Raw genomic sequence first — 16,552 nt, forward strand, 5'->3', positions numbered from 1 at the left:
AAGAGGAGACAAACTAGAGTTTTATGTAAGTTACTGAATCTTGCTTATATATACAAACTGGGTGGCAGATTCCTGGCCTTAACAGAAACCTGGTCTTTCCCTGAGGGACACTGCATCCTTTGCCACTGTATACAGCAGAGATTGGCCATTTGCCCATACATCACATATTTGTGCATTTGCTGTGGGCTAAGAGGAATGACAGAATTTCCCTACCTTTATTATCACTTCAAGACTTTTGAATCTCCTCTAATTCTTTCAACAGTTCCTCTCAACCCCCTCAACCAGTGAATGACTTCCGGGGCTTGTCTTTGTGCCATACACACCATGAAAACCTCCTGCTGCCTTTGTGCTGTGGTTGTGTCTGCATAGCTGAGAGCTGTGTCATGGTGGGGGCTGGGGGAAGTGTGCAGAAAGGAGAGGGAAGTACTTGATGCAGGGAGGGGGGTGATGGAGAGTGTGAGGGGAGGAGTGATGGGGTGATGGGGGTTTGAGGGAAGGGGGTAATGGAGGGGAGTGCAGAGGGGGGTGATGGAGGCGTTGGGAGAGGAGGGCGATAGGGATGAAGGAGGGAAGGGGATGATGGAGATTTGGGGGGTGGGGGTGATGGAGGAGAGTGTGTGTGTGGTGGGGGGAGGGTGCTCACAGTCCAGAGCCCAAGCTTCCCAAACTCACCCAGTAGCAAACTGATCCTGCATCAGCAGCCTCTCCCACTTTTCTTAGAGGCACTACCAATTCCTCACATCTTTCTTCAAATTCCAAATGTCACCCATAGCTGCCTCAAAAAATTGTTATGCTTCCCGGTTCACAGGAAAAATTGAGATGTAAACATAACAATTTCCACCCTTTTAAAATACTTTCACTTTCTAGTCACACTGTTTCTTTCCATCTCATAAAAAGGGTTTTGCTTCACTTCCTGCCTAGATCACATCCCTTGTAGTTTGATTCTAATTCTGGTCTATCTGCTCTGGGACCTTCCTTAGCTATAATTCTCCCTCATGCATAGTTCAACATTTTCTATCCAATTGCTCAGAGAAGCCTCCCAAGCTTGCAAGCTAAACCAGGATCCTTTGTTTTCATCTTTCCTTGTTCCCTTTACTTTGCATTCACATTTGTCACTTTAGTTACCTATTGAATTGTAGGATTGTTTGTGCAATATTTTCTCACTCGGTAGAGTCTGAGTGCCATGCTGTTGTCTGTAAAGCTTCATTTTTTTTTTTTTTCAAGTTTGAAAAAGACTTCAGGGCAAAGTATAGTGAAGCTCTTGAGGAGACAGAAGAAAATAAGATAAGGAGGGATTCACCTTGGGTAGGAAGGTAGAACCGTCTTCCTCAGAAAATGGGAGAAAAGAGGAGAGGAGAGATTTAAAGGCAGACAAATTTAAGGGCACCTGGGTGGTTCACTCAGTTGAGTGCCTGACTATTGATTTTGGCTCCGGTCATGATCTCGTGGTTCATGAGATCAAGCCCTGCATCAGGCTCTGTGCTATTAGTGCAGGGCTTGCTTGGGCTTCTCTCTCTCTCTCTCTCTCTCTCTCTCTCTCTCTCTCCCTCTCCCTCTCCCTCTCCCTCTCCCTCTCCCTCTCCCTCTCCCTCCCTCTCTGTCCCTCTCTCTCTGTTTTTCATAACTAAATAAACATTAAAAATAAATAAATAGAGACAAATTTGTACATGCGGGGATGGTAAGTTGATGGAGTTAATACCTGCTAAACTTCATTTTTTAATTGAAGTGAAAGCAATGAGAGCTATACTTCAGGCCAATTCAGTATCAGATTGAGATTTATTGACCCACTGAAACCACTGGCATTTGTCTGCGCTCCACCTTCTAACTTTTAAGGTTAAGAAATATTGTATTCTGTCTTTGTCAAAAGCAGGTGGAAGGTATTCACAGAAATAAAACAAATACAATGAAAACGTATGTCTACAATAAGATATGCACATGAATGTTCACAGCAGTTTTTTTTTTTTACAATGACCATAAACCAGAAACAACCCAAAGCTCTATAAACAAACTGTAGTATATTCATACAGTGGAAACAGCTCAGCACCTAGAAAGAGAACTGATGATGCAGTAAATGAATGACTGTCAAAAACAGTTGTTGAGGAAAGAGGCCAGGCACAAGCAAGTACATACTGTGAGATTTTGTTTTATAAAGTTCTGGGACAGCCAAAACTAAAACATGGTGCCAGAAATGGCAATCCTCGTTTTCTTTGTCAGCATATGAGGTCATCTTGACTAGAAGCAATCGTCAGGGCATTTAAGATACCACAATAATGCAAATGTTTTCTTCTGTATGTTAATTGAAGTGGTATGTATAGTTATCAGAATTCACCAGATTTTATACCAAAAAGCAGTGTGTGTAAATTATACCTCAGTAAAAATAGGACTATACACTTTAGTTACCTTAAACTTCCATACTTTGCTTTCATTTTGAGAAACCTCATAGAAAAATTAGAACCAGCAGCACAGAACCTAACATTTCTGTCATTGGAGTCCTGAAGGAGATGAAAAAACAAGGTTAGCGCAAAAAGTACTCAAAGAAATAATGGCTGGAAACTCCCCAAGCATAGCATGCAGATCAAGGAGCTGAGAGAACAGGATGCATTAACCAAACGAAATCAACACCAATATACATCAGAACTAAACTTCTGGAAACTACAGACAACAGTAACAAGAAAATTGAAAGCTGTCAGGGAAAAACGACTCTTTAACTGGAAGGGAAAAACAATTCAAATAGCCACAGGTTTCTCATCAGAAGAGCTGGAAGACAGAAGGAAATGACATGAAATTTTTAAATGCTGAAAGAAAATAGTTGTCAACCCAGAATACTGCGCCCAGTATTACTTCCTTGGGAAGTAAAGGGGAAATAAAAACATTCTCAGATGAAGGAAAACTGAGAGAATTTGTCACTAGCTAACCTACTTGAATAGAATGGCCAAAGCAAGTTTTCTAAATTGAAAGGAAACACTAAAAGAAGGAAGCTTAAAAGATCAGAAAAGAAGAAAAACATAGTAAGTGAGTATATAGGCAAATACACTAGGTTTACCATATCTTCAGTTTTCTAAATTGTTTGATTGTTGAAGAAAACAATATAACAAAGCACGATGTGGTTATAAATATAGATAGAATAATTGCTTAGGAAAGACTATAAAATGGAGATTAAAGGGACGTGAAAGACAAGATTTTTATTGTCATTCAAACTGGTAAAATGATGACACACTAAGAGGCTGTGATAAGTTCTGTGTATGTAACGTAATTTTAACAGTAACTATGAAAGGCTATACAAAGCAATACCCTGAAAAACACTTAGAAAAATCAAAATAGATACATCAAATAAGCATATGAAAACATGCTAGCATCATTAGCCATCAGGAGGATGCAAATTAAAATGACAGTGAATTTTCACCACAAAATTTTCAGCACAAAATTTGTGGCTATGGAAAATAGCCACAATGCAAAATAGTTTGGCCATTGCTTTAAAAGAAAAGTGGAGAGGGGTGGGGGTTGCTGGGTGGCTCAGTCAGCTAAGTGTCTGACTTCAGCCCAGGTCATGATCTCATGGTTTGTGGGTTCAAGCCCCGTATCAGGCTCTGTGCTGACAGCTCAGAGCCTGGAGCCTGCTTCAGATTCTGTGTCTCCCTCTTTGTCTGCCCCCCACCCCAAATAAACATTCAAAAACATTTTATTTATTTATTAAAAAAATTTTTTTTAACGTTTATTTATTTTGGGGACAGAGAGAGACAGAGCGTGAACAGGGGAGGGGCAGAGAGAGAGGGAGACACAGAATCAGAAGCAGGCTCCAGGCTCTGAGCCATCAGCCCAGAGCCTGACGCGGGGCTCGAACTCACAGACCACGAGATCGTGACCTGAGCTGAAGTCGGACGCTTAACCGACTGCTCCACCCAGGCACCCCCAAAACACTTTTTTAAAAATGAGACACTGGGTGTTGTATGGAAACCAATTTGACAATAAATTTCATACTAACAAAAAAAGAAACACCAAAAGACCCAGCAATTGTGGTTGCAGACATTTATCCTAGAGAAATAAAAATATATGCATATTCATACAAAAATTTGCCCAGAAATGTTTATAGCATGGCATCTTTATCCATAATAGCCCAAAGTGACAAATATGTTCTTCAACGGGTGAATGATTAAATAGTCTGATATGCTCATAGCAGTGTAATACTCAGCAATAAGAAGCAATGAACTATTGATATGTGCAACAACTTGAGTGAATCTCTGGTGATTTATGCTGAGCAAGTGAAAAACAAAGTCAATGTTAAAAGTTTGTGTATGGTATGACCCTATTTACATAATATTCTTAAAATATTCTTAAAATGATAAAATGTAGAATGGAAGAATAGATTAGTGGTTGCCAGGGGTTAAGAACAATTGAGTGTGACTATAAAAGACCATCATGAGGAACACTTGTAGTGATGAGGATGCAGTGATGCAGTGATGTAGTGATGAGAATATAACTTCATTGTATTAATGCCAGTATCCTGGTTGTGATATTGCACTATAGTTTTGCAAAATGTTAACTTTTGGTGGAAATTGCATAAAGGGTGCATGGTATTCCTCTGTCTTACTTCTTACAACTGCATGTGAATCTATACTTCTTTTTGAAATTAAAAGTTTAATTAAGGAAAATTAGGTATAAATCTAAGAAAATATATGTAGAAGATCTGTAGGGGGAAAGCTAAAAAACTCTGATGGAAGAAATAAAAAAAGAACTAAATAAATAAAGAGAAATTCCACATTCATGAACAGGAAGACTTAATATTGTTGAGATGTCAGTTCTTCCCAACTGGATCTGTAGATTCAGTGAATCCCAATCAAAATACCAGCAAGTTATATCATTGTTATCAGTAAATTGATTTTTTTTTATTTAAAAAAATTTTTTTTAACATTTATTTATTTTTGAGACACAGAGAGACACAGCATGAGCGGGGGAGGGGAAGAGAGAGAGGGAGACACAGAATCGGAAGCAGGCTCCAGGCTCAGAGCCATCAGCCCAGAGCCCAATGCGGGGCTCCAACCCGCGGACCGCGAGATCGTGACCTGAGCTGAAGTCGGACGCTCAACCGACTGAGCCACCCAGGCGCCCCAGTAAATTGATTTTTAAACTTATATGGAGAGGTGAAAGATCCAGAAGGCCAACACGGTATTTTGAAAGAGGAGAACAGAGTTGAAGGTCTGACACCTTACTATAAAGGCACAGTGATCAAGGCAGTGTGGCATTGGTGAAAGAATAGACAAATAGATCAATGGAACAGAACAAGGATGCCAGAAATAGATCCACTAAAATATAGTCAACTGATCTTTGACAAAGAAGCAAAGGCAAGGCAATGGAACAAAGGTAGTGCTTAAAAAATTTTTTCTTTAGATTTGTTTACTTTTTGAGAGACATAGAGAGACAGAGCACAAGTTGGGGAGGGGCAGAGAGAGAAGGAGACACAGAATCCGAAGCAGGCTCCAGGCTCTGAGCTGTCAGCACAGAGCCTTATGTGGGGCTCAAACTCACAAACTGTGAGATCATGACCTGAGCCGAAGTTGGACACTGGACTGACTGAGCCACCCAGGTGCCCCAAGATAGTCCTTTAAACAAAAAAATAGTGCTAGAGCAACTGGATATCCACCTGCCAAAAAAAAAAATAATAATAATAATAAATCTAGACACAGACCTTATACTATTCACAAAAATTAACTCAAAATGGATCATAGACCTTAAAAGCAAAATTCAAAATTATAAAAATTCCAGAAGATAACATAGGAGAAAACTTTTGGTCCAAAAGTTGACTTTTGGTATGGCAAGAACTTTTTAGATAACAACACCAAAGCCACAATCCATTAAAGATATCGTTGATAACCTGGGCATTATTAAAATTAAAGACTTATATTCTGTGAAAGACAATGTCAAGAGAATGAAAAGATAAGCTATAGCCTAGAAGGAAATATTTTCAGAAGGCACATCTGATAAAGGACTGTTATCCAAAATATACAAATAATTCTTGAAACTCAACAATAAGAAAACAACTTAATTAAAACCTGAGCCAAGGTTTAAAGGTTTATTAAAAGGTTTATTAAATCCAACATTTATTAAAACCAGATTCCCCCCCAAAGGAAGATATGCAGATGGCAAATAAGCACATGAAAAGATGTTCTACATCATATGTCGTCAAAAAAATGCAAATTTAAACATTTTACCACCATACACCTGTTAGAACCGCCCAAATCCAGAACAGTGACAATACGAAATACCGTTGAAGACGAAGAGCAACAGAAAATCTCATTCACTGCTTGTGGAAATGCAAAACGGTACCGCCACTTTGGAAGACAGGTTGGTGATGTCTTATAAAACCAAACAAACATGCTCTGAACCCTACAATTGCACTCCTCAGTATATATTCAAAGGAATTGTAAACACAAAACTCGCACACAGATCAGCTTCATTCATAGTTGTCAAACCTTGGAACTTGTCCTTCACCTTAGTCAGCTCAGGCTTAGTCACTATAGACCGGATAGCTTGTAAACAACAGAAATTTATTTTCCACCGTTCTGGAGACTCGAAGTCCAAGATCAGGATGCCAGCATGGTTGGCTAAGAGCCCTCATCCAGCCCACAGACTACGTACTTTTTGTATCTTCATGTGGCAGAGAGAGGGTTAGGGAGCTTTACTGAGGTATAATTGACAAATAAAAATTGCATATATTTAAGGTATACAGCTTGATCTTTTGATATGTGTATACATTGTGAAAATGATTATTACCATCAATCTAATTGACATATCTATCCCTTCACATAGTTACCATTATTTGTTGTGAGAACACTTAAAGTTATACTCTTGTAGCCAATTTCAGGTATACAGTACAATGCCATTAATTATAGTCACCAGGTTATACACTAGCTGTACAGAATTTATTCATAGTGTGTAACTGACACTTTGTACCTTTTGGCCAACATGTTTCCATTCCACCTCCACCCTCTACCCTCTAGTCCCTAGCCACTACAATTCCATCTCTGCTTTTATGAACTCAAGATCCCACATATAAGTGAGGTCATGCAATATTTGTCTTTTTTTGTATCTGGCTTATTTCACATAATGTTCTCCATCTGTGTCACTGCAAATAGCAGGGTTTCCTTCTTTTTTAAGGCTGAATACTATCACACCTATTCTTTATCCATCTATCTGGCCCTTTGCCCACATTTTTTCTCTATTGAGTTGTAGGAATTTCTTATATATCTTGGATACTAACCCCTTATAAGATAGTTTGTAAATATTTTCTCCCAATTCATAGGTTCTGTGTTCATTTTGTTCATTATTTACCCTGCTATTCAGATGCTTTTTAGTTTGATATATTTCCACTTATTATTTTATTTTTGTTTTTGTTGCCTGAGCTTTTGATATCATACCTAGAAAATTGTTGCCAAGGCCAATGTCAAGGATCTTCTTTATGTTTTATTTTTATGGTTTCAGGTCTTAAATTCAAATCTCTAATCCATTTTGAGTTGATTTTTGTGTATGGTGTAATACAGGGGTCTAATTTCATTCTTTTGAATGCGACTATCTAGTTCCCCAAGCAACATTCATTGAGTTGACTATCCTTTCCCCATTGCATATTCCAGGCACCCTCAAGCAATGCAAAGTGCTAAGAAATTAGTTATCAAACCATGAAAAGACATGAAAGAAATTCAAATGCATATTACTAACTGTAGAAGTCAACCTGAAAAGCTTACATACTGTATGATTCAAATGATGCAACATTTTAGAACCAGCAAAACTATGGACACCGTAAAGAGATCATTAGTTGATGGGGGCTAGAGAGAATGAGATGAATAGTGGAATATAGAGGATTTTCAAGGCAATGAAACTACTTTGCATGATACAACATGGTGGATACATGTCGTTATAAATTTGTCTAAACCCATAGAATGTATAACACTAAGTGAACTCTAATATAAACTAGGGACTCTGGGTGATAATGATGTGTTAATGCACCTTCATCAACTGTAACAAATGTAGGACTCTGGTAGGGTTTGGTACTGGGAAAGGTTATGCATGTATGAGGACAGGAGGTATACAGGAAATCTCTGTACCTTCTGCTTAAGTTTATGTGAACTAGAAAATAAAGTCTATTTTTTAAAAGTTTAATTAAAAAATAAAATTACAGGGGCGCCTGGGTGGCGCAGTCGGTTAAGCGTCCGACTTCAGCCAGGTCACGATCTCGCGGTCCGTGAGTTCGAGCCCCGCGTCGGGCTCTGGGCTGATGGCTCGGAGCCTGGAGCCTGCTTCCGATTCTGTGTCTCCCTCTCTCTCTGCCCCTCCCCCGTTCATGCTCTGTCTCTCTCTGTCCCAAAAATAAATAAACGTTGAAAAAAAAATTAAAAAAATAAAATAAAATAAAATTACCAAAATGTAGTTGTGGACCACGTATAATTACTTTTCAACTCTGAATATATTAACTTTATTGACCAAATGAGGCAAAGTAGAAGTGCTTAAATATAAATATCATCAACAGGATACATGTATTTATCTTAATAGTACCATTATTATTTATCAAAATGAAGAGTTTCCAGTTTAAAAGGCACTGTTCAAAATTACTACCTTTTTACTCTATTTAACAATTGTTATTAGAATTCTGATTATTTACAAGATATTGTTAATCCAAAGAAATAAAATACCTCTTAATTTTATAGCGTTGAAAATATAAGCTTGTTTGGTTAGCAATAACAGCTAAAGAATTCCAACAACTACCTCAAAATACAGGAAGATTCCATGGTGTTAAGGAATACTATATTCTGAGTTTGGTCTTTGGGAAATTAGTTTCAAATCTTGGCTAGTAGTTTTTGAGGCTCTCCCAGGTGCTGTGCTCAAGTACTGGAGGATTCTACTCTAGCGATACATGTTTAGATGCTATATGTTCAACATGGTATCTTGTAATGGAAGAATGGACATGGTGCTATGAGATCCCAGGGCAGGAACAGGTGCAACAGGAGGTGAAGGGGATAATAACCAAGACAAGTTCCAAGAGAAAGTGATACTTGGGCTGTGTCTTAAATGGAGGAAGTTATTCCAACCAGAATATACAGTGTCTGTAAAAGCATAGAGTGTAAAGTATCATGCTATTTATGGTCAAAGAAGTTCAAATTGATGCTGTTAAGTTGTAATATCCAGAAGATGGAAGGGTGGGATCTGAGGCTGAGAGGTAGAGAGGAGGCATGCCATGGAAGACCTTGTATGCCATTCAAGTCTTCAGATTCCAGATGCCAATGAAAAGATCATTGCAATTTAAATATACCTTTGGGACGGTTCATTCTTATTTTGGTTCTGGATATTTTCATTTGGTATATTTCTGAGAAGTTACTGTTAAAAGCTGAAGTAGAGATTTTAATGGAAACTTATGTGAAATACCTACCATATTATGCACCCAAAACTCAGTAAATGTTAGTTTGCTCTAACTTCCTACTGCAGCTGTAGACTTCACTGGCGGAAATTTTTATTTATCAATAAATACATATTTTCTTCATCTCATAGTTCCTCACAGAGACAATGAGGCATGGCCTGTGTTTAGTTTTAAAGAGATTTAAGTGTTGAGGACAGGAATGGTCTACAATCTTTTCTTTATGCCTAGTGGCTAGCATATAGAATTGGTAAATTCCAATGATTAGCTAACTCATAGTTATTTTATTTGCACATTAACTCATATTTGATTTGCACATCTTCTACTTTTATTAATTATTTCATTTCTTGTGAGTCTGAAGAACTGTAAAAAGAGAAAAATAAAATAAAATAAAATTTTAAAAATGGTTCTTCAAAGGGATCCTCTCTCCCTATCATGAGGAGACATTATGGCCGACTCATCCTTCTCTTGATTTTTCACAGTGTTGTGTATCACAACAAAGACTACAGCAAGGAACCATTTTCCCCTTCCCTTGCCTAATTCCACAACATTTCATGTATTCTTACCATCTTATACAAGAGACGAGTGGTGTTGCTGAGCAGACAATTTGGAAAAAAAAAAAAAAGCTTCTCTGGTTGGTCAGTAATCATTTTGAGTTCTGGGAGAGGGTGGGAAACTGTCCTTAGGGTCATCTTGATATTCTCATATCCTTTGATTATTGCTATCTTTGCTGCTTTGCTGTTTTTACTTTCTAACTTTCCGGCTTCTTAGGCTTTGAAGAGTCACAAAGTCCTTGTTTTGTGTCTGACGAAATCTTTTTACGGTTTATGGAACTTACATAACAAAGTTTAAAAAGTGCAGATAAACTGTCATGATCTTGATTAAACATCTGCTTGAAAACCAATCCAGGAACTCTACCCCAAGTAAAGAGCCTATTTACTTTCCTGAAAGAGAAATATTGAAAAGGAATATTTGGGCTTCTTCTGCTGATTAAGAGCTAAAATTTTCATTAATGGCTTTAGCAGAAATTACAAAATGAGTATTTTCGTAAAGGATACAAATCAAAAGGGTAACATTTTGGTTGCTTTACAAAGTCCTCATATATATGTGCAAAAGTTTCACAATATTTTTCTCTTTGTGAGCCTCCCATCAGGTTCAGTATCAGATAGCTGTAGCTGACACTTACAGCTGAGAGAGTGTACTCTAATCAGTAGAGGGAACATGGGTATAATGGAAGTAATGCAGGTATAGGACAGGACTTGGCTCAGGTCTTGTCAGTCTGCAGCTGAGCCAGAATTGGGGAAGCCCCTTCCACTCAGTTCCATAGCCTGGGTGAGGAAATAATACTGATGTCTAAATGTCTTGCTTTGTTTTGCTTTAATTGTGGGTGGAGTGGTAAAGAGATAGCCTTTAAATGGGACAAGTATCACTGTGAAAGGTGATTATGGTGGCTGAACACTATATGCCAATCTAATATTCTTCGTATGATGGATGCCATCTTTTTGTAAACTTTCTTAGAGAATGATCTGGAGAGGGAACCTCGCGGTCGTTTCATCCATTCCTTCAACATTTACTGAGCATCTTTTACATGTGAGGCACTGGTTTGGGTGTTTGGGATCCAAAGATGAATACACCCCCCTGCAGGAGGAGTGGGTAGAGTAGGTTTCCTGGAATCGTTAATGTGTGACCTGAACCTTAATGGGCTGAGTTGAAATTGGCCAAAGGAAAAAGAGATGGAAATGGAATAGCACCATCAAAGGCATGGAAGTAAGAAACAGTACAGCATGTGAGCAACTATGAGCAGTGTATGAGGAACAGTCTTAACGTGTTTTCATTTCGAGTCGTAGATTACTGGGATTACACAATAATAAAACCTGTACTGTTTCTGCTAAGTACAGGGAACACATAATTTTGCAACTCGAAAGGTTACAAGAGTAACCTCTAAGAATTCAAAGCAATAATAGGTACTGCTCAGGGCTAAAGTTTCTGGTAGTTATAGTCATAGAGGTATTTTTTTTATTTATTGGGGTTTAAGATATTGTTGCATCTCTTAGCTAGTTTCACATTATAGCTATTCAGTAGCTCTTTGCCATCTTTTAAAGAAAAGAAAAACTATGAGAAAACAATTCTTCATGTTACTGTAAGGCACTGAAAATAAAGATGCATGCATGCTAAAATACTCTGGATATATACATTATACACACATATATATGTTATATATACATTATATATAACATATACATTATATATACAATATACATTATATATACATTATACACACATATATATAACATATATACATATCTGTTCATTTATTCATTAAACATAAGGCTGAGACACATTGCTAGAAATGTGCCATTCTTTCCTACACCCCTCCTGGCTGTGATGCACCCTTTTAAGTTTGAATTGTAGGTCTCAATATGACTATGATACCACATTTCTCTTTCAGTTTTCTTTTTCCATCATGATGCTGGATTTTTTTTTTTCCTCGCTGTGTCCTACCTTTCTCTTGGAGTTAAGATCTTGCTGTCATAGATGCAGAATAGGTGAATATGGTGAGTTTGGGTATACATTTAACAATAAAGTAATTCATAATGTTCCACTTAAACCCATAAATATATTGAGGTGACCACACAACAATAAAACCACTATAGCATCTGCTAAGTGATATTGACAAGTGGTGCAATCATCCCTTTCAGAGCTGAGCAGAGAATATGACCATAATAGAAGTACTCAAATCTAGGCTGGGAAAGAAAGTTTCCTGTTTCCTGAATTAAATGTAGTTTCCAATTAGGCTTTTTTGTATTTCTTTCTGCTCAGAAAAAAAAGAAGAACACTTAAAAAAACTCCTTCTAAAAGCATTTTTAAATCATTTTTTACACTAAGAGAAAATTATAGTCTTGGAACCAATGTTTGGCTCTCTTCGAAAAAATGGAAAAAGTCCAGTGGCTGCTCACATATGTTCCCCAAGTAGATGCTCAAATGTGGAAAATGAGCAAGTTACCTGGAGATAGCACATAAGATTTGAATACCTGGAATTCTACGTTTGTCAAGTATTAATACATACATATTTGAAAAACTGAGTCCTCTTTTTTAAAGGGGTGACCATGCCTCAACCTTAGGTTGTAATCCTGAACATAGCTCTCTGAAATACCTGTGTTCTTGTGAGTGGTGTCCCTTCCTCCCTTACCTCAGAGCTGCTTTAGGATCTAGGTGAATCCATGTTCTCACATGTATTGAAATCAATGGCAGTTGTAAACAAAACGTATAAAAGAATATACGTTAGTTTCAACATGTGAAGTCTTTTTAAAAATGCATGCATATGGAAATCAATGTTGAGTATTAGTGTTGTTATAACTTTTAGGATATTGTTCTCAAATTTGATAATCAAGTGTATTTATTTTATTTTTAAAGTTTTTTGAAGTAATCTCTGCACCCAGTATGAGGCTTGAACTCATAGCCCCAAGATCGAGTCGCATGCTCTACTGACTGAGCTGGCTAGGCTCCCCCAGATTTACTTTGAAGATAGCTTTGAGCTATTTTGCATCAAGCAGTAATAATTATTTAGCCATTGTTAATGTCAGTCATGTGTACATCTACACATCTGAGACGCAACTGAGGCCAGTCCCCGAGAGCAGTAGAAGTAGAATCTCAGCTCACATGAAAGTTCATTCATTGGGGCGCCTGGGTGGCGCAGTCGGTTAAGCGTCTGACTTCAGCCAGGTCACGATCTCGCGGTCCGGGAGTTCGAGCCCCACGTCAGGCTCTGGGCTGATGGCTCGGAGCCTGGAGCCTGTTTCCGATTCTGTGTCTCCCTCTCTCTCTGGCCCTCCCCCGTTCATGCTCTGTCTCTCTCTGTCCCAAAAATAAATAAACGTTGAAAAAAAAAATTTAAAAAAAAAAAGTTCATTCATGTAGTCCTGATGCAGCTTACTATGTAGACAAAACTATTTTCATATATATTTTTTGCTGTTTTATGTATAAATAAATGATGCTGAAAGCCACATTTAAATAGAAATTAATATTTCAGGTAGATCAAGTCTTCTTCCTGAATCTCCCATTTCTGCTCATATTTTCACCATCCTTTTCGTCCACAATGCTCCTGCACTGGAAACCTTGAGTTCTCTCCGTTCTTCCACTGGCCACCTCCATACCAAATTAGTCACAAAGTCCAGAAGCAAGCCTCTAATTTTGCTTTAACCCACTTGTACACTGAACTAGTTCAGTACTTTTTCTTTCAATCCTGGATCTCAACCAGTAGAAATGTTGGCTGCCCTGCTTTTTGACTGGCCCAAGGCACTTCCTATGTATTGTCAATCAAATTCCTTAAACTTGTTCTGATAAGGTTATTCTTCTGCTCAAAACAAAACACAACAAACACACCGTGTCTCCCTTTCTCTGCCTGACTTATGGGGAAAAAAATCCAAATTTTTTAGCCTGGAGTTCAAGATCTGCTGAATACACTGTGAATACTTTTATTGTGTCAAGTTCCTGTTATTCCCAGCATGGAGTATATAGAAAGAATACACCAAATAGTTTTTGCTGGCTATTTTTCCCTCTTTAACTTTGACATAGGCCTCCAGCAACTGAGTTTTGTCTATCATATATCAAAATCTAGCTCATACGTTACATTTTCTGCAGACCATCCCACATTCCTTCTTTAGGAAGTAAAAACACATATTTAATAATTTTTTTTATTCATCCTACATTATTAACCACTTGCTATGTTCTGAATATAGGAACATGAATATGGTACCCCACTTCAAGGTACTTCCTTGAGGGCATTATTCAAATAAACAGCTGTAACATTGTGTGATCTATTCTACAATACAATTCTACACAGGTACCAGTGAATTCCAATGGAGGTTGTTGTAAACTCAGTGGACAAAAGTGAGGGTTAAGGAAAGTTCTATTGTAAATGAGTCTTGAGTGTCTTGAAAATAGTGGTAAGACATTTCAGTCAAAGGGAATAGTACTATAAAGACATGGAGACCTGAAACACACAGGAGTGTTTAAAAGCTAACAACAAAGTTGGTTTAGCTTGAGAGTAGATATAAGGGACCATCTTATAAAATATTGGTTATGCCATGCTCAGAATTGTGCTTCACACATAGTGGGCACTTATTTGCAACAACATAGATGGAGCTGGAGTGTATTATGCTAAGCAAAATAAGTCAGAGAAAGACAAATACCATATGATTTCACACATATGTGGAATTAAAGAAACAGATGAGCATATGGAGGGAAGAAGGAACAATGAGAGAAGGAAACAAACTATATGAGATTCTTAACAATAGAGAGCAAACTGAGGGCCGATGGAGGGAGGTGTGTGGGGATGGGCTAGATGGGTGATGGGTAATAAGGAGGGCACTTGTGATGAGCACTGGGTGTTGTATGTAAGTGATGAATCACTGAACTCTACTCCTGAAACCAGTATTGCACTATATGTTAACTAACTAGAATTCGAATAAAAATTTGAAAAAAAAGGAAAAAATAAACATAGTGGGCATTCAATAAGCATTTATTCAATGAACAGATGAATGAATCATTTTATCCAGTACAGGTATATTAAACCTTTGTGCCTAAATATTTAATATTAAATAATTTACTAGTATTCACCTGGGCTCGTTGAAAACAAACTATGTATTCACATTCTGTTTTCAGTACTCCATATGTGGTTGATCTTTAATGTTATTGTAACAATTAGAAACACTCAGTCTTGCCATTTGAGTGTGGATGGACTTCTATGGGGGTATTACACTAAGTGAAATAAGTCAAACAGAGGAATACAAATGCCATATGATTTCATGTTAGATGTGGAATTTTAACACAAAGCAGAAACAGACTCAGAGAAATACATACAGAGAACAAACTAGTGGTTGCCAGAGGGGAGAGGGGAGGCGGTATGGGCAAAATGGGTGAAGGGTAGTAGGAGGTAAAGACTTCCAGTTACACAGTAAATAAGTCATGGGGATGAAAAGTATTGCATTGGGAATAGAGTCAATGGCATTGTAATAGTGTTATAGGCTGACAGATGATTGCTATGCTTGCCGTGAGCACACCATGATGTGTGGACTTCTTGAGTCGCTATGTTGTACTCCTGAAACTAATGTAACATTGTGTGTCAACTATACTTTAATAAACATATATATATATGTATTTAATGTATATATATATATATTTAAATGCTCAAAAACATAAACTAAAAAAATAAACATTCTTACTAACGTGAGTGACAAAAGTTGCAAGTTCTTAGAGTTAACATATATAAACAAATGTTCACAAATATTTGTGTTTTTCTTTTTCTAGGGTCAGACATTGTTCAATGGTTAATAAAGAACCTAACTATAGAAGATCCAGGTAAATAAACCATTTTCCCGTTGATAGAATTATTTTCTTTGTGGTTTTAAGAAATATGTTTTTCTCAGGGCTAATATGACAAGCAAGCCAATCTGAAAAATTATAATTACATCTAAACTATGCTTTTAGCATTTATACAAATTTTATGGCAATCAACATATATTTAACTAAAATTTATTTAGTGTATTTTAACAATTTTTCACATATTTAATGTTCCATTTCATAAAATTTGATTCAGATGATTGGCAATTGCAGAATGGGTAATCTGTATACATGCTCGTAATTGATTGTAGATATAATATATGTGATTATATTATATATGACTATGAAGTAATGAAATTGCCCTTCATAAAACACATAAGGGTAAATTTCATTAATTTATAATCTTTCCTTAACTTCATTTTTGCATGAGGTTGAAGACAATGTTATTTGTAATTTTGAGTCTTTGATCATGCCTACATGATTTTTTAGTGCTCTTATTTAAGTCATGGAGCCATTTACTGTGGTGGACATTGTGTCTGTTCTGGAGCACTGAGCTAATTTCCACAGTTTGGGAACAGTTTCCACCAGCTCACATTGTGCATTGCCTAGAACAAATTCTTCATATGGAAGGCATTTAATGGCTTTTTAAAAATGTCATGTAAGAGCTTTCACATGCAGTAAACAGTTTACATCCCCAAAGTGAAAAATAAGATGTGTTTTGTTTAGAGAGGATGCTGAGAATTCAAACAAACAAAAAACTTACAAAAATTGGTATTACGGTGACTGAGAATGACTTGGTAGGGAAAGAGG

At 37.2% G+C, this 16,552-nt stretch overlaps 1 protein-coding gene across 8 annotated transcripts in view; it reads left to right on the forward strand.

The window, feature by feature from the left end:
• Window positions 1-16,552, forward strand: part of RGS7 (regulator of G protein signaling 7) — a 517,383-nt gene that overhangs the window by 330,569 nt on the left and 170,262 nt on the right. For all 8 annotated transcript variants that reach the window (XM_043568695.1, XM_043568700.1, XM_043568702.1 and 5 more), the window contains exon 4: window positions 15,710-15,760. In XM_043568695.1, coding sequence (XP_043424630.1) covers window positions 15,710-15,760 — 51 coding nt within the window. The remainder of the gene's footprint in view (window positions 1-15,709; window positions 15,761-16,552) is intronic.

This window comes from Prionailurus bengalensis, chromosome E4, assembly GCF_016509475.1.
Source record: "Prionailurus bengalensis isolate Pbe53 chromosome E4, Fcat_Pben_1.1_paternal_pri, whole genome shotgun sequence".
NCBI classification, from domain to species: Eukaryota; Metazoa; Chordata; class Mammalia; order Carnivora; family Felidae; genus Prionailurus; species Prionailurus bengalensis.